The sequence below is a fragment of the Ovis canadensis genome, chromosome 6 (genome assembly GCF_042477335.2).
Source record: "Ovis canadensis isolate MfBH-ARS-UI-01 breed Bighorn chromosome 6, ARS-UI_OviCan_v2, whole genome shotgun sequence".
Classification (NCBI taxonomy): domain Eukaryota; kingdom Metazoa; phylum Chordata; class Mammalia; order Artiodactyla; family Bovidae; genus Ovis; species Ovis canadensis.
The window spans coordinates 76,846,499-76,869,362 of record NC_091250.1 but is presented as its reverse complement, the minus strand read 5'-3'; the positions used below and the strand labels follow the sequence as shown (position 1 = coordinate 76,869,362).

General features: G+C 40.1%; 1 protein-coding gene and 1 long non-coding RNA gene across 35 annotated transcripts in view; one reads left to right on the top strand and one right to left on the bottom strand.

Moving 5' to 3' along the window:
* The window catches only part of LOC138442511 (uncharacterized), a 35,475-nt gene extending 16,603 nt beyond the window's left edge, over window positions 1-18,872 (top strand). The window contains exons 3-4 of one of the 2 annotated variants that reach the window (XR_011257759.1): window positions 15,081-15,214; window positions 17,743-18,872. This is a non-coding gene — a long non-coding RNA (uncharacterized lncRNA). The remainder of the gene's footprint in view (window positions 1-15,080; window positions 15,215-17,742) is intronic. The other variant, XR_011257760.1, reaches the window with a different exon arrangement.
* Window positions 1-22,864, bottom strand: part of LIMCH1 (LIM and calponin homology domains 1) — a 353,514-nt gene that overhangs the window by 83,617 nt on the left and 247,033 nt on the right. For 31 of the 33 annotated variants that reach the window (XM_069593986.1, XM_069593988.1, XM_069593987.1 and 28 more), the window contains 4 exons: window positions 19,185-19,291; window positions 13,745-13,775; window positions 11,652-11,762; window positions 3,060-3,255 (listed from right to left, as the gene is read on the bottom strand). In XM_069593986.1, coding sequence (XP_069450087.1) covers window positions 3,060-3,255; window positions 11,652-11,762; window positions 13,745-13,775; window positions 19,185-19,291 — 445 coding nt within the window. The remainder of the gene's footprint in view (window positions 1-3,059; window positions 3,256-11,651; window positions 11,763-13,744; window positions 13,776-19,184; window positions 19,292-22,864) is intronic. The other 2 variants (XM_069594003.1, XM_069594004.1) reach the window with 1 other exon arrangement.

The window sequence follows — 22,864 nt, the reverse complement described above, 5'->3', positions numbered from 1 at the left end:
CAGGTAATAATACAGCTCTCATCAGTTGTTGTGAGGATTACCTGAGATGTAAAGCACCCAAGTGTTAGAACTCTTCTTATCTCAGGCCAAGATTTCAAAAGATTTTGACTTAATCCTGAAAAGATGAAAATGTACTCGGGTCGCTTCTCCATCTATGCCCAACAGTGCACATGACCACGATGACATCCTTTTATCAAAGTCTGATCCTTCCTTTCCCCTGGGACTACACTTCTCTCCCTTCCAACAGCTAGGAGTCTGTCTTTGTTTTAATCTATGTTTACCACATATGGGCTTCCTTAGTGGCTCAGTTGGTAAAGAATCTGCCTGCTATGCAGGAGACCTGGGTTCGATCCCTTGGTAGGGACGATCCCATGGAGAAGGAAGTGGCAACCCACTCTAGTACTCTTGCCTAGAGAATTCCATGGACAGAGGAGCCGGACAGGGATTGCCAAGAGTCAGACACAACTGAGCGACTAACTTTCACTTTTACTTTACCATATATACTACCAACCCTTTGCTTTTTCATCTTCCTCCAATACTTTAATTTCTCTCATTCCTTATGTCTCTCCCTTAACTAACCTTTTATATAACAGATAAGAATATTTATTTAACAAAATGCATTATGTTTATAAAACATGTTCTTAATTTTAAAAGCACCCGAGTGGAAGATTTTGTATTTCCTCTCCAGTGGAGCTTGCCTCAGAAGGCATGTCAGTGAAAGCGAGGGAGGAACTGGGTACCTGTCAAGCAAGACAGAGTGGCTGAATTGACCCTGGTGACCCACAGCTTCCTTACCAGGTGGCTCTTGTGTCCAACCCATAGAATCACGGCACCTCTTATGTGTGTGGCTCTTGACTGTCCCTACTGAATGGGTCTGTGGGCCTCAGTAATAATAAAATGAACACTCTCTCTACCCAATATGGAGCTGGAAAATTTCATGGTAAGACTTTCCTTAGTTGATTATGAGTCATAGGAAGTAAATTTTCAAGAATTAAAAAAAAAGTTCTTCTAAATTTGAAAGTGTTTAATAGCACTAGCAATCTTCTTGATTACATCACTTAAAAAATATACCATAAACTCTAATGAAATACAACATCAATTTGGATAAAATTATACCACACTTTAAAAGGCAGATAAAAAGTGCTGTTTTTCTTTAAAACCTCATTAGGTCTTGATTAGTTTACAAGAATATGAGCCTGAAGGTATCAGGCTGATTGGTGAAATCTGTGTGTTAAGATGCTCTTTCACGGATGGTGTTTTGTGAAGTTCAATTTCATGTTTTTCTCTACACGGGAAAAACTGTTATGAAAAGACTCTGGCTTATCAATCTTAATTGCTGCAAATGAAATTATGCCTCAGCACATATTAGTACAATATTAGTAATTACCATCTCAAATCCCTTCAAGATGTAGCCCATTATAAACTCTGAATCCCTTGAAGCTGGTGACGGAATAAATAAAGGATCCACATTGCCAGTTATTAAAAACCAGGATGAGACAATAATAATTCTTTAAAAAATCAAAATAATATGGATGCAATAGTTTAGTTATGATTTGTTTCATAAAAGCAAATCTCCCTTTCAGTTATGTTAAAGTTCAATTAGACCATGCAGTTGGTATTGTAACTTCTAATACTGTGGGTGGGACTTAAGATGTCACGTAAAATTGTAGAAATGTTTTTCAAGCAGTTCACAATGCACCATGGAATTCTTTAGGAGTCACATACGATATGGCCCTGAGGCTAATCTATTTGCTGGCAAGTTTAAGTACTAAACAAAAGCATTAGTTCAGTCATGCTAGAATTTGAAAAATCTATTAACCAAACAGAAAGAAGTGTGAGTAAATTAAGCTTTAGGGTATAAGCTTTGGACTCATACTTCTCGAGGCTAACATCGTCATGCTACTTACAGTGATTTGGGGCACTTACAATGTTAGGATGGTTTCTTAACCTAAGATTCATCTGTAAAATATGGCTAAGGAGTGTTTCATAGGCCTGTGAGAGAATTAACTCACATACTGGATATCTCATAACCTGTGCTAAGGATTAAATGAGATACCAGAGGTTGAGTAATGAACTCAGGACCTGGGCATATTGAATACCCAAGTACTTTGGTGACATAGAATTTTATAACTGGAAGAGGTTTTTTAGCTAAAAATAAAATTTTCATCTCAGACAGAAGACTTAAAGTCTCTAGAAATATTAGCTTTAATCAGAAGCTAATTATTTCCTTTTCTAGTAAAAAGAAATAGACACAAATAAAAGAATTCCCCTAAGAGTCTTTCTCCAAGTTTATACATGCAGAACCAAGCTATCTTCCCTTCTTATTAATAAAAGCACAAAGGCACAAGATAAGTAAGGTAAACAGCTTCTGAAAAAATATGCATTAAATTTACATCAGGTTGCATGACCATACATTTTTGTAAAGAAAAATGATCATTCCTTTCAGGTGATATAAAATCCAGGAGATTTAAACCAAACCCAGCCTCTGAAGAAACAAGCAGTCTGGGTTGTGTTCAATACATTAAGGACCACCTGCATCGCTCTAGTCAACGGTCAGTTACCATAAGCATCTAATATTGGCAAAACCATGCCAATTAAAGTTTCACAGTCCCAAGCTTCAGAGCTGTCATAAGTGTGTGCAGTGTGTTTCCAGTTTGCTGGAAGTTGATCCATTTTCACTTATACAGTGTGGTACTCACTCAAGCATTTCCCTTCCTCGTACCTGGAACATATAAACCTCCAGCACACTTTATGAGCTAATGGTCTGTACAGCATCTTGATTCACTGAGACCCAGGGAGGAATGATGTAACACATTTTCCAACAGAAGATATGCTCACTGAGGCAATGTTCAAACCAACTGCTGGCAAAGGCAACCCAAATTCTAAGGACCACCAAAAAACAACGTTAAGAGATTTTTTTTTTTTTTCCTACCAGTTTAGAGTTACCGCAAGGTAGGTATGGAGTCCGCCTTCCCAGTGCCAATCTCTCAGCTGGGAACAAGGCAGCTCTTGTTACTGTTTGATTCTAAGAAATGCAGTTTATTAAGGCTCCAACCTACCATCACTGCTTCCCCTGAGGACTACATCTGGCGAAGGAGTCTGCCGGGAACGGGAGCCAAAGGAATCCAAGCTGTCGAAGGAATCATCTCTGCCGTGTCGAGGGGGAGAGAGGGAGTCGCTGCGCTCGGAGTCCCAGCAGTCGATGTAGCCACTGTCTCGAATACTACGTTTGGGGCTCTCAATATCATCAGTCTCCTGTTCAAGAAGAAAACAAAAGGATTACAGACATTACTGCAACAGACATAGAGCCTATGAATATCAGGAAAATCAGTCCCCAGCGGTCTCCAAAAAAATCCTGCATATAGAATCACTGTGGAAAGGCTACAGCAAGCAGTTATCACACTGATTATCATCTGCAAGTCAACATTTCATTCTTCAATCCTTCCCTGCTACAACTTTCTCAATCAGAAAATCACACATATTTAAAAATAAAAAATCCCCAAGCATCTTGCAGTCCACAATGTTTAAAAAAAATTCGAGAAATTAAGAATAAAAGATCATCAAGTTTGGATTCACAAGAATACAATAAAAGATGAAAAGAAAAATGAAAAACAAAAGCCTTAACCTTGACCCGTCTTTCAGGATCCATAACTGCATGTCTGTTCCGGGACCCAGCCCCTAGTTTAGCCGCACAACTGCTTCTGTTTATGCTGTCTGGCTAAGGCACACAGCATTTGTTTTTGTAGCAGAATCAGTTTCATAAAATCCTGGAGCAGTATGTTCCATCTTCTGCTACCTTGAAGGGAAATTCCTGCTCTGAAAGGGAGCTGTCTTTTCTGGGGCAAAAAGTTTAAAAAAAAAAAAAGCAGTGAAAAATATGCAAAATGCTTTTCCTGATGCTTCAGAAGAATCCAGGCATGCTCTCACCCTCGGCCAGCTCTTGGCGCTGGGGGAGCTGAAAGCACTTGTGGCTGACCCACATGTTCAGAGCAGTGAAAACAATGGCTGTCTTTGACAGCCTGTGATTATAAATTCTTTCCAGCGCAAGCAGCACATACTAAAACACTGAAACTCCAGCAGAAGAAAGGTCAGTCAAAGCCATCCTCACCCTCATATTATAATAAAAGCCTTGTTCCCGCCAGTGTCTTAGCATTAATTACTAGAGTTCAAGCTGACGAAAACAGAAATAACTCCGGTCACTCAAAGATAAACCTCAGTTTAATCTCTCCCAGACTGTTGCTTAAAATCAGGGCTGTAAATGACATCCACAAAGACTGGAAGGTCCCACTGCAGATTTCCTGGGATGCTCAGGCAGGTCCCCTCCACATTCCCCATAGAAAGGAAAAAAACAAATATACTCCATGTTAGCAACTTTTAAACACTGTCTACACTGACTTATATGCCCACCACAGCCAGTGTCTTTGTAGGAACTGCGTCCAGCAGCTTCCATCAGTTATAACCTCTGACTCTGACTTTAGTTAGATCCTCTGACTCTCCCCAGTGGAGGGCCCTCTCCGGGGACAGAGTGGCCGTCATTCACAAGGCACACACAGATCTCACATCAGGACTCAGAGTGAGCGAGAGGGGAAGGGAAGTGTGGAGAGGGGCACCCTGTAGCCGCCACACTGAGGGCCTGAATGTGGCCTGGGTGAGTTCAGCTGATATGACCCTCTGGAGGGAGGCAGAAATTCCAGTTATGGAAATGAAGGTAGCTTACTTGTAGGTCAAAAGTTAACCAGGACTTGTACAAAAGCCAGGCCTGACTTTTAGCAGGAAAAGGAAGAACTCATGACTAACTGAAAACTATATGTCTAAATTGGATATGGTTTTGCATTTAATTTCTTTGGAAATGCAAGTAATTATCTTGGTTTATTTATCCACTGAGAACAGGCCAAATGGCTAATGTTATTGAACACTTACTCTGTGCTTGATGCTTTTTGTAGGCTCTATTATTCAATCCACACAACCTACTCCCCAGTGATGTGGTTGGGGTTGTCCCCATTTTATAGAAAAGAATCAGAGAGTTTGAGTAACTTGACTGAGGTCACGCAGTAATCAGCCAAGCTGTGAGTCTGACAAAGGACTCTGTCTCCAACTACCAAATGGCAAAAGCTGACAGCATCTGATGCACTTCAGTACAGTGATAGCTGTCATCATCAGCATCACCTCTTCCAACTGCTATATACTTACAGCCTGCTTACGCTTGCATGCTAAATCACTTCAGTCGTATCTGACTCTCTGCAACCCTACAGACTACAGACCACCAGACTCCTCTGTCCAGGGGATTCTCCCAGCAAGAATACTGGAGTGGGTTGCCGTGCCCTTCTCCAGGAGATCTTCCCAACCCAGGGATCGAACCTGTGTCTCTTATGTCTCCTGCATTGGCAGGCAGGTCTTTACCACTAGTGCCATCTGGGAAGACCCATGCTTATACTGGATGATGCTAACCTGGATGGTGCCCCGTCACTAAATGCTGTTTATGCCTAGATTCCCAACCTATACCTGCTGCAAGAAAGAGACAGTTTAGAGTAGGTTAAAAGCATGGTCTTGGAAGCTCAGCTGACAGTTTAAATCCTGGCTCCACCCCTTGTTAGCTGTCTGACCTTGGGCTAATTATTTGACCTTGGCCAATTTCAGTTTTCTCATCAGTAAAATGGAGCAAATAATATTTATCTCATAGGGTTGCTGGGAGGGTTAAATGTATTACTACATGGAAAGCATTCAGAAAAATGCCTGATGCTTAAGTGCTCAAAAAATGTTAGCTATGCATTCATTTGGCACGTAAAAGTCAATATATAAATCATACAAAATTTATAACTGCAGTTAAGTACATAATCTTATATAAACACTGATATTCTTCTATCTCCTTCTCCATTTATATCCCATAACTAGATTCCTTGGGCCCAATTTCCCATCAGGGAGGGCAAACACTTAGGAAGCCCACATCTAGAAAAGACACAATTTCACAAGCTGCTTGGTACAGCATTACAAAACTGGATTTTCAAGAAAATAGTATCAGATTTTATTTTCTTGGGCTCCAAAATCACTGCGGGCAGTGACTGCAACCATGAAATTAAAAGACACTTGGCCTTTAGGAAAGCTATGACAAACCTAGACAGTGTATTAAAAAAGGAGACATCACATTGCCGACCAAGATCCGTATAGTCAAAGCTATGGTTTTTCCAGTAGTCATGTGTGGATGTGAGAGCTGGACCATACAAGAGGCTGAGCGCCGAAGAACTGATGCTTTCAAACTGTGGTGCTGGAGAAGACTCTTGAGAGTCCCTTGGACTGCAAGGAGATCAAACCAGTCAATTCCAAAGGAAATCACCCTGAATATTCATTGGAAGGACTGATGCTAAACCTGAAGCTCCAATCCTTTGGCTACCTGATGCGAAGAGCTGACTCATTGGAAAAGATTCTGATGCTGGGAAAGAGTGAGGGCAGGAGGAGAAGGGGGCTACAGAGGATGAGATGGTTAGATAGCATCACTGACTCAATGAACATGTTTTGAGCAAACTTTGGGAGACAGTGGAGGACAGAGAAGCCTGGCAGGCTGCAGTGCCTAGAATCACAAAAAGTTGGACATGACTTAGTTACTGAACAACAACAAGTATCAGGAAACCTTTCCCAGATACCCAAATGTCTCCCCTACCCTATCCTACAAACCACAGGAGAAAAGAAAGGAAAAAAACCCTGAAAGTCAACATGCTTCTTGGAGCTTCAGCTGCTTTCTCACAGGTAGTTATGAAGAAGAAAAATAGAAAGGCCATTCTGTTCATGACTTCATAGAAAGCCAAGAATAAAACCCTAGATCAAGTGAGAGCTGGAAGCTGAATGGCAGCTTGACAAATGTAAACCAGGCCACCTGTGGCCATCCCTGGCCATAGAAACCTAAGGGTGAAGCAAGAGATCAGAAACAAAGATGTGGATGTTAGCAGGATGAACAATTTTATTGGATTCCATCAAGTCACTCAAAGACAAGCTTTGCGAGAGGGGTTAGAAGATATGAACAACACAAAGGCCTGCAGTCTAAGTGCTCCTTTCTTCACGTCTATTAAGTTGTCTATGCTTCCCATCTAGTTGCCCAGTAACTGCATCCTGTCTTCTGCAGAGAGCAGTCCAAGGAGAGGGGATAAGACTTAAGGCTCTCCAGCGTGCTGTCGGTTGTTCCAGTAAAAGTGTGTTAATGAATGGGGTGGGAACTACTAGCTTCCACAATATTTTTGGATTATTTCACTCATCTGTCCTCTTCTTATCTTCCTTTGTCAGAGATAATGAGAACCAGCTAGGGTTGGTGAATGACTTACTCTTTCTGAGAAACTCCAGACACTTCTGTTTTACTACTCACCATTTTCTGCTTCTTTTGATTTATAAGGTGGTTAAATTCGATTCTGGAGTGTTTTAAGTTCTACTTTTTCAGCCTGATGAGCTGTCTCCACCCACCACGCTCTGGTTGGGAAGTTATTCATTCCACAGATACTGACCAAGCATCTTCTATGTGCCAAGCATTGTCTCAGTTCTGGGGACATAATGTTATGCAAATTCGAGAAACACCCTGTCCATCTTGGGCCCTACACTCTAGCACAGAAGAAAAAAGCAAACAGAAACACCAATAAATGAAGACAAAGTTGGACTGTATGTATCATAAAAAAATAAAGCAGATTAAGGGAAGAGAAGTTGCTGGTGGCTGTCATCTAGGGCGAGGTCTTGTATTTGTTGGCTTATCCAGCTCCTCCCTCTATCCCCATGTTCTGCTAATAACCCTCACCGTCTGAAACAGGAGTAGTTTAGGCCAATCATGGTATACCTTGCTCCTGGTCACACTGACTAGCTCAGAAATAGAACCCACACTAGGCCAGAGTACACCCCAGGAATTTTCAACCGGGGCCAGGGAGGAGAATTCCTTGCCTTTCTGGGCAAGGAGCTAGAAGCAGAGAATTCTGCTTTTGGCCATAGTCTCTGCTATGGCAGAATATCTACCTATAGGAGGAGAAGATGAATTCAAAGACAGACAGGAAGAGATGAGAGAAAGAGAGAGAAAGAACCTAAAATGTCAACATAGTCCCAGACCCTGAGATCTCTAGGGCCACCCTCATCCCCTCGGTTCTTCCTTTAATCTCACTATTCTTGTAGTAACTTCCCTTGGTTTAGCTTAGGCATCCCCTCCTTTGGAAGACCTTCTCTGACATATTCAGGCCCAGTGAAAGGCCATTATCACCATGCCTTCAGAGACCTTTACTGTCTAATGCAGTAGCAACCTACTATGAACACCTAATATGTGTCAGACACTTATGTTAAGGGCTCCACATGTATTAAGTGCACTATAGAACAAGTTGTACCATAGTTAATAATTTTTTGCACATTTCTACTAGAAAAAAATTAATATGAAATAAATCTCATGAATATGAATTAAATGAATATGAAATAAATAGCCTTTGTGAATGGAGAAGGCAATGGCACCCCACTCCAGTACTCTTGCCAGGAAAATCCCATGGACGGAGGAGCCTGGTGGGCTGCAGTCCATGGGGTCACTAAGAGTTGGACACAACTGAGCGACTTCACTTTCACACACACTGGAGAAGGAAATGGCAACCCACTCCAGTGTTAAGAATCCCAGGGACAGGGGAGCCTGGTGAGCTGCCGTCTATGGGGTCGCACAGAGTCGGACACAACTGAAGTGACTTAGCAGGAGCAGCAGCGGCCTTTGTGAAAGAAAAGCTTTAAATTTCAAATTTACTTCAGCTTGAGTATGTGCAGTATGCCTCTCAGGATCTGTTTTCCAGTTCTCTTCCAGTGAAAATGCCCATAATCTGCTTTTTATTGTTTAGTGGGAGGCAGGACATGGTAATTCTATTTATTTATTGCCTGTGCTGGATCTTTGTTGCTGCATGAGCTTTTCTCTAGTTGTGGTGAGCAGGGGCTACTCCCCAGTTGCCATGCACAGGCTTCTCATCGCAGTGGCTTCTCTTGTTGTGGAGCATGGCTCTAGGGCATGCGGGCTTCAGTAGCTGTCACATGTAGGCTCAGTAGTTGTAACTCCCAGGCTCCGCAACATGTGGGATTTTCCCAGATCAGGGATCAAGCCCATGTCTTCTGCATTGGCAGGCAAATTCTTTACCACTGAGTCCACATGCAGTTTTTAGATGAAATAAACTCTACTTTCTTCAAGTCTTTCCTTGCAGCTAGAAACGGATACGCGACCAAGTTTAAGTCAACAGGACGTGAGCAGAAGTGTAGTGCATGACTTCCCAGAAGTGTCTTGAAAGTAAGGCACAGAGCTTTCTTCTTCTCATCCCTGATTTCTCTTGGTTAAGAGGAGGACGTGAAGGCTAAAGCTTGCATGGCTACCTTGGATCAAAAGTCTATGAGTTGAGGATCATGGAGTAAAAAGACAGTAGGCCCCAGTTGGTCACAGAACCTCCACACCAGTCCTGGACAGCTCATGTCCAGATCTTACTTATGCGAGTTTGACATAAAACTCTATTTAATCTAAGCCATTGGTAGAGTTTTCTGCATTTACCAGCCAAACTCAACCCTAATTGATAAAATGAGATAATACACAAAATGAGACAATACACACTATTGTTGTTTGGTCGCTAAGTCGTATTCAACTCTTTGCGATCCCATGGACTGCAGCATACCAGGCTTTCCCGTCCTTCACTATCTCCCAGAGTTTTCTCAAACTCATGTCCGTGGAGTCAGTGATGCTATCTAACCATCTCACCCTCTGTAGCCCCCTTCTCCTCCTGCCCTCAATTTTCCCAGCATCAGGATCTTTTCCAGTGAGTCAGTTCTTCACATCAGGTGGCCAAAGGATTGGAGCTTCAGGTTTAGCATCAGTCCTTCCAATGAATATTCAGGGTGATTTCCTTTAGGACTGACTGGTTTGATCTCCTTGTTGTCCATGGGACTCTAAAGAGTCTTTTCCAGCACCACAGCCTGAAAGCATCAATTCTTCTGTGTCAGCCTTCTTTACAGTCCAACTCTCACATCCATACATGACTACTGGAGAAACCAATCTAATATTTCCAGTTATCAAATAGACCAGTGAAGTTCAGGTGAGTTACTCTCTAGTTTACATAGAGATATGGGAGTACCACAGTTGGTTTTTTTTAGTTGCTATGCTTTGTCCAGTGATACTAGCTACTCCCTTGTGTCCTGTGACATTTATATTCATTAAAAAGGTAACAGCTGTTCACAATAGCCGGTCCTTTCAAGGCAGTTGATAATAACTAACTATCTCAAAAGAAACAGAAGTTAGGAGAGACTCTGCAGCTGCAGAGACCAATAGATGCTCAGATTTTTAAGGAGCCAGACTAGCAGTAAGAAATGTCAATAATGAGAAGAAATTACATTTCCAGAGAATCAAGCAGGGAAACTATGAGGCAGAGCTTTTAAATAGTTTTAAACAGATAATCCATCTATCATTATCCGAGTCCAAATTTAACAAAAAACAATAAACATTTAGATTTCACAAATCCAGAGTAAAGCTTACCTTTGTACTTTGCCTAAGTAACTCTTTTGAGTGAGATGAAGATTAAAGGACAAATAAGAGTTAAGACTAAGAAACAATGTGTTTGAGCGGAGTGTTTATTTTTCAAGGAATTGAGCTTAAAGGACTTTGTTTATATGTGTTCTGACCAATATGAAAGCTTTGTCCATTTAAACATTCATGCGCCAGCCTGTTTCTAGCCAAACACAAAGAACTGTCAGAACTATTTGCTTTAAGGAAAAAAGAATAAATTGTTAGAAAATTGCAGCAAATTCTTGCTTTCAGTATTCAAAGCAAAACTATAAAATATAGACGGTCTCTCACCGAGGTCTCATTAGTGCATTTAGTTTTCATGTTAGAGGAAAGAGGAGCAAGGCCTTAGATATCTCAGCTGCACTGCGGGTCTTATCCAAAACCCATGGGTGCTACTGATTCCAAATGAGTCTTCCCTCCTCACTGAGGCTTGCTGGGTGGGGCTACTCCCGGGTGATAGCATATCCTAGTACTCTGGGTGAATTCTTATATACTGCTGCAACTTGGAACAGGCACACACAGGCAGGCACACACAAAACACTACTTTTTCTTGGGCAAATCCCTACCTTAGGTCAGTCTTTTCCATAATTAAATACACAAAACTCTATTACAATGTTTTCCAAATGTCCAGGTCATTCAATACAATGGTCATAAGATACACATCTTAGAGAGTATGTTTCTAATTTTTCAGAGACCAAGGCAAGAACTTGGCCAACGTTACCTCACCCATACCAAGGCCCTGACAGGTTAGCAAAATGACCTTTAGGATCAAAGTGCAGAGCAAGCCTTCATTTTTGTATAATACTGTGTTGTTTCATTCAGGCATTATTTCCCCAAAAAGCAGGCACTGAGCTCTTTGGCACCCAGAGTCATATACTGACAGACTGAATTTGCTCTTTGGGAATTAAAGTTGGATAGAGATAAGCCCTCCCATTCTCAGAAGGGAATAAAATTTCAGGTAGTGTGGGGTATGGGAAGCAAAGCTGTCATTGGTAAGACACATGACATCTTTGGCCTGTGCAGTTTTATCACGTGGACCTGTAATGATCTTAAAAGCAAGCAAATGTGCTGCTTTCCCCACCTTGTCTAAACCTCACAGGATGAGGAAGAAAAGCCAAGTTACCTTTCTCATCTGAGCCAGCAAGCCTTCAAACTCCTTCAGGTTCAGCGTAGTCCCACTGTACGAGGCACAGCTGTTCGCTGTTTTGCCCAGCCAGTAAATGGTCACTAGTACCTGCGATACAGAACCATGCACAAAGAATTACTTTTCAACTAAGAAGTCAACAATGCTCCTCTAACAGGAAAGCAGGAAGGGAGAATGTGAAACACTAATTTATAAAAACCACCTTCCATGAGGTATCCATTCTAGGTAAAATTGTTTTACTAGGAACCCAATGCTGCATCAGTTAACACAAACATGATTCAGTAGTGAAAATAAGACCCTAGTTTTAGGAAGAATTTGGTTGTGGGAATGTGAGCAGGAAGGAAAAATAAATCTTCCAAAACTATTCTCATGTCATGAAGGTTTCAAAACCAGGAAGCAAAAAATTTTCAGAAACTCTGGAGTCTTTACCCAGACAAGCAATGAAACAGGTTGTCAATTCCTTTCAAGAGTGGTACTTTTAAAGGCCCATAATTTCTACTTGCGGGCACAGAGGTTCTGCTAAGGCCATTAGCAAAAATTTTTCAAAGGAGTGAGAAAACATAATTAGTGGTTTCCAGAACAAGATCAACAAAATATATCTAATTAAAGTCAGAGGACAGCAATGTAATGAAGAATACATTCTGCAGAGACCTGGCTCTGGGGTACAGTTAGTTAGATTCCTATTAATCTGAGATGGGAAATTTTGGGCTGGGCAAGACTACTGCCAATTAGCAACTATTTGAATGTTTAAGAATGTCTATGAATATTCACTGGTCTGAAGCTTCAGTCCTCAGTTAATTTTGTCCTGTTTTTCCAAAGAAACTGTCCACAAAAGCGAATTCTCTTTACACTGATTTTCCCACAGAACCCCACAGGGCCCATCTGAAGATAAGCTCCATGAAGTTGAATGACCGGGATCTCAAGCCTATGGAAAAGCTAAGACTATGATTTTGTTTTCACATTTGGTCTTAATGCTTCAGCTAGGCTGGGAAGTATTTACTGCACCTCCCTCTATTTGCTAGGCCAGAAAATGCTTTGGACGGCATGATATATGTACAAGCTTCCAGATGGCAACAGGCCCAAAATATGGTTATGTGCATCATTGCTAAGATGTGATTTGGTTTTCTACCTCTGTGGGAAAATGTTAGTTTAAGAATCCTTCAAAACTTCCAGAAATTCTTTTTTAAATGATTACTTACAAATAAATTTCTAGAGTATAGACAATTGCAGACGTCAGGACATGAACTAGGCCCATAAAATAACTCGTGTGTGCTAAGAGTATGAGGCTCTCTTGAAAAGTGTAATAGGAGAACAAAAGACAGGACTGTGTTGTGTTTTAGATTATGGCGTTTCTGTTTAAAATTGTATGATGAAAAATGCACATAACCCTGGTTTTATAGAGGAAGAAAAAGGAGGTAAGAATGAAAATGTCAGTCAAATATAATAGCACCCTGGAAATTTTTTTAAAAGTGGAGGGTCACAGCCAATTCTAAAATTTTATAGACAGAAGATCATTTCGTACACTCTTCAATTTAAACTTAAAAGAGCACTAATGTACTTGCCCTTGGAAAATAAGATCTAACTAGAAAAAGATGATTTTGGAAGGTATTAATAAAAACCTCAAAAAATTAATGCCAAAAAAAATACACAAAAGGTACAGGCCCACAACAGTCAACAGTATTTATATTATACTAATATTTTCCCCAAAACAACTTGCCCAACTGCTTAATTTAATAACCCCATCTGTGCTTATCCACAGCAAGGAAGTAATGCTAGTGCTCAGAGAGATCATTCTGTGTTTAAGAAACCAAATTACAAATAGAGTGCAAGATTTCATTTATTTCAGATGGAGCTCTTATCTAATTAAAGAGACATCCCCCCCCAAAAAAACTACCATTTTTATTTCTATCACTGACATTAATTTTTCTATCAGAGGCACATACACTTGTTTTCTAAGAATGATTCTTTGTAGCTAGGCATTTGAGAGGCACTGAACTTATGAGGTAAAATTTATACCTGAACCACCAACGTTAGAAGGAGAAAAGCTTAGAAAGTGAAGCTAAAACACTTACATTTTTCAGCTTCCTACTATAATCAAGACTCCTAATTAGGAAAAAGGAAAAGAAAATATGATCAGTTTCTTCACTGTGATCTTCATTTCAACATCTCTAAGATATATGTGAAAGCTAACAAATATAATGAAATCATCAGAATATATTATTTTTAAGGTCTACGATTAGTAATTTCAAGTACTAAATAAAATTACTTAGAAAACAAAATATAGAATGATAAGATGGGATTAAAATTCCATAGTACACCATGGAAAGATGAATGTTTTGTAACATCTGGAAAATGAAGGATTTCAGTTAAAACTAGGACTGTTTATATTTGTATACTCAGAGCTGAACTGTTCAAGTAAAATTTTGCCTAGGTTACTTATCACTGTAAACTGAAATCTGACTGTACTTCCCAAATCTTCTTTATACAAGTACTTTTAACAAAGGTCTAAAACTACTTAATTAAATAGACCTGAAAAATATATGTAGAAGAGGCAATACTATCCAAATATTTGTTCTTTCCTGCTATGGACATAAATTAGTGTTGGGAATTAGCCCTTAACAGGAAAATATGCATGCTATGTTCAAATATACACACACACATTCTTAAATATACAGAGACGTTTATTCTCAAACTATAAACAAAAAAGCTACTTGGTGGTACTTTCTAAATATTCATACAGTGAAATATAAGAATTTCTTCTAAGTTATCCTAAGTTTTCTTTAGCATGTCAACAAATAAATACTAGGAAAACAAATGCTACATTTCTTTTTTCCACAGAACTTCAGTTGGGGGTTGGGGAGGGAGAATGTAACTCTACTGAAAAAACTAGTCAAGAATTTCTTCAGATATTTAGATCACAATTACCTAACTGCTGCATATTCTGATCCAAAGTACAGATTAATGAACAGATGCCCAATTTTAAGCCAACTGAGACTGGAGGGAATGGAAAACAACATAGTCCACATCCAGGATATACACCATCAACAGCCACTCGCATTGTAAGAAGCAGTGGTCCAATTTGGATTTGATTAGGAGCATGTTTCATATTCCCCCCCCATTAACAGAAAGGATGATATGTCATTAACTGCTTAGGTGTTTGCTAGGATTTTAAAAAACTGAACCACAACAGCAAAACTAGATGAAAGCAAACAAAAATCTATTAAAGATTTGAATTTTTTTGTGAGAAACAACAGGGAACATAAGACAATGAACATTTTTTGACTAAAATTGTGACCCAGTTCGGAAAAAAAACAGTCACACTTGGCACACACTAGGAGCTCACAAAATATTTGTTGAGTGACTTACACACAACAACCAATTATGTGAAAATGCTTCTAAATTTTTCAGAGACATCCTTGGGAGCAACCCAAAGGCTTCCTCCTTTCCATCCAGTTGCTGCAATTCTCTAGAATGATATTTGCTGCAAGCCCTTTTGGAATATGCTTTCATTTCTCACCAATGTCGTCTGGCACCCATTACAGGTAGAGTTCACGAAATTACACACCCAGTAATCATTTGCAGGTTCTCCCTCTTTCTTTTTTTCTCTACTCAAGTTACTTCTCAAAAAAAAAAAAAAAAAAAAAGAGTAAGAAAAATTACCAACAAAGAAAGCTAATCTAAAGAGTACTTTTAAAAAGACAATTTGAAAAAGTATCAAAATTATATATGTACATGTTGGCCAATTTACTTTTCTATACAGCAGAAACTGACATAGCAGTGTAAAGCAACTATACTCCAATTAAAAAAACAAAGCATCAGAATTTTCTTTTTGGGATCCACCCCTCTACCTATTGCTTTCAGTACTAACTGGTGTCAACAGGGTGTTTTCCATCTCTGCTAATGTTTGGCTCAACTTTCAGAGGGGAAAGCAGAAAAATATAGCAGTTTCTACTTTCATTGACCAGAGCTATGAAATCCACATCTGTTACAAATGTCTCCAGACAGTACTAAGATAAACCAGCAGCACTTACAGAAAAGTTGTGAAGCAGATAGTTCATTCCCTGTCCCAATCCTCCTTAATGCTACAGAAGATTTTCTAAGTACCATAAATGAATTTATGGCATAATTTCAATATAAGGTTCTTTGTGTTCTAAATATTCATACCGTGAAATTAAAATTCTTTCTCTATAAATATTCCTAATTCAACCTCCTATAATGCTTGTGGACCACCCCTCATACCACACTCATCCTTGCTCATTACCCTTCTACCACACTGGTTGTCCACTCTTCTTTCTCTTTCTAGACATCAGTTTGTTTTTCTTTCCTAGCCTTTCTACCTACCCTTCCTCTGCCCTGAATACCCTATAGATCTTTGCATGGCTGGCTCTTGCTTTCCTTTCATGCCTCAGTCCTCAGCTGAAATGCTACCCCTTCAGAGAGACTATTCTTGACACCCTTTCTTTTTTATTACCCCTCAGTTTTGTTGAGCTATAATTGATATAAAACATTATATAAGTTTAAGGTATGCAACACAATGATTTGATATATATATATTGTAATTGTCACTATCTTTTACATCATTTATTACTATTTTATTTTCTCCTCAGCACCTATCACTCCCTGCAATTTTTAAAAATCTGCTTCTCATTTCTTGACACAAGGTATATAAATTCCATGTGAACAGAAGGCCTATTCTCTAGTGACCAGAAAGGATCAGACACAAAGTAGCTGCTCAATAAATCTGTTGAATGAATGAAAAATATCAGTCATAGGGGAAAGCGATGGGCAAGTGTTTCGAAACAAAAATAATAATAAAAGGGAAGAAAATAAGAAGAAATACAAAATGGGAGATAAATGGAAAGATACGATAAAGAAGGGAAGGGAGGCACTGGGACGAGAAGGAGACAGAGAGAAGAAGCAAAAGAAAGATAAAGGACAGAGTAAAGAACAGGAGAAGGGGAAGATGGCCTAGTAACTGAGAAGTGATTGTGTGCCACGGGTCTAAGTGACTTTTTCTCCCTTTGGATTGCTTTCTGTGTCTCTGAATTAAAGTCTCTTTAGAAGTTGGTTGAACCATCTTCCCAGATCTGCACTGAGCAAGCTTTAGCTAGAATCATACCCGTAAGAATATTCTGTCCAATTCCATTTTACATATGAAGACACAGAGCCCTACTGAAGCAAAGGCTCTTGCCTTGATTATAGACCTAAGGGGTAGCATATGTAGAGGCAGACCCTGGGTTTCCTGATGCCCAGAGTTTTACAGAAAAGCAATAAAGGTGATATGAGTTCTAAATTTCTAAAACTAATCAGTCTCAGAGTTCTCCTGGGTTAGTAACATACTGGTTTAGAGTGACTTAAAAAAAAAAAAAATGAATGCAGCTGCCAACACTGTCAAGTGAACTTTCCTTCACCCTCTAAGCCATGTGTGTGTGACTAATGATTACCTACCATGCCACATAGTCACTATTGTTTCTGGTCACTTGCCACCCAGGTGAAACTACAAATATGAGATGAGGCAGAACCTGAAACAATTTCCTAAGCTGAATAATGATTTATACAGGCTGGATTTAGGTGTAGAGCAAATGGAGCATGTGAGCACTAAAATGAGGTTTATGGTGCTTTCCATATTCAAATATCATAATTTTTATTCTGTTATTTTTGCCCTTAACTAAAGTTTTTCCATGAGAAATATTAAAGAGCAGTCAAAAGGTACAAACCTCTAGTTATAAAATAAATAAATAATGGGGTTGTAATGTACAGCATGACAACTATAGTTAATAAAACAATATTGCTTATTTGAAAGTTGCTAAGAGAGATGATCTTAGAAGTACACACTGCAAGAAAAATACACTTTATATAGTGCCAGTTGTTAACTAGACTTACTGTGATAAGCATTTTGCAATATACACAAATATTGAATCACTATATTGTACATATGAAACTAATATTATAGTGTATGTCAATTATGTCCAACTCTGTGTGACCCTATGGACTGTAGCCTGCCAGGCTTCTCTGTCCATGGAATTTTCCAGGTAAGAATACTAAAGTGGGTTGCCATTCCCTTCTCCAGGGGATCTTCCTGAACTGTGGTCCTGGAGGAGACTCTTGAGAGTCCCTTGGACAGCAAGGAGATCAAACCAGTCGATCCTAAAGGAAATCAACCCTGAATATTCATTGGAAGGACTGATGATGAAGCTGAAGCTCCAATACTTTGGCCACCTGATGCAGAGGGTTGACTCATTGGAAAAGACACTGATGCTGGGAAAGACTGAGGGCAGGAAGAAAAGGGGGCAACGGAAGATGAGACGGTTAGAATGGCATCACCAACTCCGTGGACATGAGTTTGAGTAAACTCTAGGAGATAGTGAAGGACCAGGAAACCTGGTGTGCTGCAGTCCATGGGGTTGCAAAGTGTCGGATATGACTGAACGACTGAACAACAAATGTCAATCATATGTAAAAAGAAGGCACACTGACAATAGAGAAGTGATTTTTATATAGTCAGTCATGGATGACTCTCCCTTATTCCTAGTCATAAATCATAAAATCCAATATAAACTCCAATTTGATTTCATTTAGTAGTTTCCATATTTCCCCCATCATTAAAAAAGCCAGTATCAGCAGGTAAATACCCCAAAATTCACATTTCTGAATTTTGGTGTCTCTCTTTCTTATGCCCTTCTATGATAAAATGACCCAAAAGTAATCAAAAGGAGAAGTACATCCAACCCATTATTAAAGCATATTAATGCCAAACACTGTTTGACTAATTTGGAAAATGTTTTATATGAATTTGGTAGAGTCTGAACAACTTTTAAACTACAGGAAAGTTACCTCTACCATCTCAAAAGGACTCTTCATCTCATTACTCTGCTCACAGCTATTTCTTTACAGAGAAGCACATTGCCTTTTCTTTTACTATAACATTCTTTCCCCAAGAATTCTTTGGCCCCGAACATGGCTCACTGAGTAGATACAGTCAACAATAGTCAAATGGCCAATGATCCATCTTCAGAGAACTTAATCACTGACACATAGGAGAAAACAGTTACGAATGTAAATGAAGAAGAGATTTTTCTATAATCTATTGCCCTCTTTGCATAATAAACAGAGTTCAGAACTGTTCAGGAGTTTGCAGTCTTCCAAGAGCCTATTCATATGCCCAGTTGGAGCCAATAAAAGCTTTCTGTGTAACCCAAATAGATTCTGTGCATACTTCTCCCTTGCCTCTCCCTCTGTTGAGTTTCACCTAAAAGTTTCCCTCCTTGTCTCTAAAATTCTAACTCTATATGCATGATTTTTGCATTTCAAAAAATTATGTTTAATCAGAATGAAAGTTACGCGCAAGGGAAGGCCAATGTGGCTTGTTCTGAAAGCTGGATTTTCACCTTCACATTTCTATTTTATTAGGCATGTCCAATTCTCTGCCTCTTAGACCTTACAACATCATCACAAAACTGCAAATCAAACCATAAATGGGTTTCCCTTGAACATAAATCGTGCATGACTTACTTGACTGTTACTCTGTTGGATGTATCCTGTAGGTCACTCGGGTCAAAAAGTTGAGATTCTTTAAGGCCGAGCTCTTTACAACCTCTCAAGAATAATATGATATTGTCCTGGAAGAAAGAAAAGAAATCTAAGTCTATATTATCTAATATTATTTCATGAACCAGTCTTTCCTCTTTAATAGTCCAAATCACTGGAGAGAAGACAATCATTAGGACAGTCAGAGTCAGAATGAGTCATGGCTTGTTAGGTAATAAAATCATACTTTGTTAGGAAATCCCAGAGTAAACGGACACTTCAAACTTCTGAACCCACAGCTATATCAAATTCATTTTTCTTCCCTTTACCTTTCACGTTGGTGTAAAACTGTAAGTTAAATGCCACTGAAAAATAAAACTTAGGACTTCCTTGGTGGTCCAGAAGTTAAGAATCTACCTGCCCAATGCAAGGAACAAGGATTCGATCCCTGTTCTGGGGAGATTCCATATCCTGAGAGGTAACTACTAAGCCTTCACTTTTATGCCTGTGTTCTGAAACAAGAGAGTATCCCTTGCTTGCCACAATTAATGAGAGCCTGCTTGCAGCGCCGAAGACCCAACACAGCCAAAAATAAATAAATACATAATTTTTTTTGTTTAAAAAAAGAAAAGTGTAACTTAGCGATTTGAGGGCAGTAGTTCCAGGTGGCGCTAGTGATAAAGAACCTGCCTGCCAATGCAGGAGACACAAGAGATGGTGGTTTGATCCCATCTCTAGGTCAGCAAGATCCCCTGGAGAAGGGCATGACAATCCACTTCAGTAATCTTGCCTGGAAAATCCCATGGACAGGGGAGCCTGGTGGGCTACAGTCCATACGGTCACAAAGAGTCGGACACGACTGAGCAACTGAACTGAACTGAACTGAAGCAACTTAATACACAGTACTCCTATTGCTTCAAAGTTTTGTCCAGGTCTTATTGCCTAGAATCTGGATCAACATCAAAAAAAAAAAAAAATTGGTTTTACTACCTAAGAGTCACCTTCAAGTTTTTCTTTCTAACTGATCTTCAAAAATACATCCTTCATCAGTGGGTTTTGATCAATAATACCTCTTTGTGGACTGTAAACTGAATTAAATTGGTGGGGGGAATCTAGACTTAACTGGAAGGGGAAAAAGAGGGGGCAAGAAAATCTTTTGGAAATAATATCAAAGACTTTCTTCATGGTGATTCATTTGTCTATCAGATATAAGTTGACTTTGGCCTGGCAGAGTAGCAGACACATTCAACAGCTGAGGAAGGCTCTGGTCTTCATCTGTTCGGAGTCATTAAGAATAAACAAATGGCTCTGGAAGGGATGGCAAATTGTGAGTCATCCTTTAGGAACTCTAGGACATTAGCTGCAGATTCATCAGTTATGTCTTCGTAAAAGACTTTGTAAAAGACGAGCTAACTGGTTCCATCAGGTAGTTCAAACTTCAGGAAAGGAATGATGAAGACTGGTTCCAGGAGCCAGATCAATATGAAGTGAGAGTGAAATCTGCTCAGTCATGTCCAACGCTTTGTGACCCCATGGACTATACAGTCCATGGAATTCTCCAGACCAGAATACTGGAATGGGTAGCTGTTCCCTTTTCCACGGAATCTTCCCAACCCAGGGACTGAACCCAGATCTCCCACATTGCAGGTGGATTCTTTACCAGCTGAGTCACCAGGGAAGGAAATGCTATCTAAATGCTCTAAGACAGATGCTACAAAAATCTGAAGTCATGGTGGTGGTAAATGAATCATATATTCGAAGTGCAATTTAACAAAGTGAACAAAAATCATAGTATTTCCCAATGAGCAGTGTGTAGGCAGGATTCTGCTAATAAGACAGGCCCCAAGAATCCCACCCCCTGGGGGACACACTCTATACAATCTCCTTCCCTTGAGTGCCAGTGGAGCCTGTGCATATGGTAGATTACCACTCTGTGATTATGTCATTAACCACTTGGCTTTGAGTTGATCAAAAGAAAGACGGCCTGACTGTGCCTGACCTAATCATGGGAGCTTTACAAAGAAGGTGAAGTCAGAGTTCCTGCTGGCCATAGGTTCTACAGCTGCAAGGAGATGCATTCTGTCAACAACCACATGAGCTATGAAGAGGCCTGGAAGAAGCTCAGCTTGGACTTCAGCCCCTGCCAACACCTCAGTTTCAGCACTGTGGGACCCTGAACAAAGAATTTAGTCACACCATGTCAATATTCTGATTATAGAAACTAAGACAGTCAGTGGATATTGACTGAAGATGCTAAGTTTATAGTAATTTTTTATGCAGCAATGAAAATTAATAATCTAGGCTCAAAATAACAAGAGCAAAAGCAATAAATTGCTAACCTTTATATAGCCTTTATTAAATGCCAAGTATTCTTTCAAGAATTTTACATATGTTAACTCATTTAATTCCTGCACAACCTTATGAGGTAGGTACTATGATCATCCTCATTTATAGATGAGCAGTGTGAGGCATGGAACAATTAAGTGTCATTAAGGCTTCCCTAATAGTTCAGTTGGTAAAGAATCTGCCTGCAATGCAGGAGATCCTCATTTGATTCTTGGGTCAGGAAGATCCCCTGGAGAAGGGATAGGCTACCCACCCCAGTACTCTTGGGCTTCCCTTGTGGCTCAGCTGGTAAAGAACTGGCCCACAACGTGGGAGACCTGTGTTCGATCCCTGGGTTGGGAAGATCCCCTGGAGAAGGGAAAAGCTACCAGCTCCAGTATTCTGCCCTGGAGAATTCCATGGACTGTAGAGACTGTGGGGTTGCAAAGAGTCAGACATGACCAGTGACTTTCACTTCACTTCAACCAGTGAGTGGTGAAGGAACAAAGGCTGCACAGCCAGGAAAGAGTGGAGGTGCAAAAAAACATGGCAGACATGAGGAAATCAAGCCTCAAATCTGAGGCTGGTACCAAAGGAAGAGGAGGCTTTGGAGTCAGGGGCTGATCAAAGGGGCCCTTGAAGGCCATGGAGGGCAGAGGGGTGGTAATGTGAAAAGTAAATGCCCAGGTCTGCAGCAGAAGTAGATTGTTGGGGGTAGGCCTCGGGGAGGAGACGTGCAAATAAGGACTTCAGAGGAACAAGGCAGGAGACAGGGAAACCAATGAGGAGATACTCCAATCTCACCTCCCCTAATGGAGGCTGGCTCACCCCAGTATGTTGTCTTTCCTGTGTCCCTGGATTTTTTTCAGTGGGTAAGAAGTACCATCATTCATAAGACCCATGTCATGTACAAGACACATTGTAGACTGACACTCTGAAGTCATCCATACCCTTCACAGTCTCTTCTCCAATCACTTTACATGTTTTAAAATTATCCAACTTCTCTTTGGAGTTTTTCTATTTTGCATCCCACTTCCAGAGGTTTGTAGATGTTCAGGTGAGTCTTTTGCAGGGCATGCAGCAATCTTGCTGGTTGGCCTATGAGATCTGAGGGCTTCTAACCCAGAGGAAATTAAGGGATGGGTCTCAGAACTCTTTAGGAATCATCTGGGACCCCAATAATAAGAACAGACCAGTGACCCCCACGTGGTCCCATCAGAGGCGCATGACTGTGGCACATGAGATTTTCAAGAAGGCGTGAAAGTGTTCTTCCCACATGCACTAGCAGAAGTGCCCCTGAGCACCGCTCTATCTTCAGTGCACAGACTGCAAACACAGAA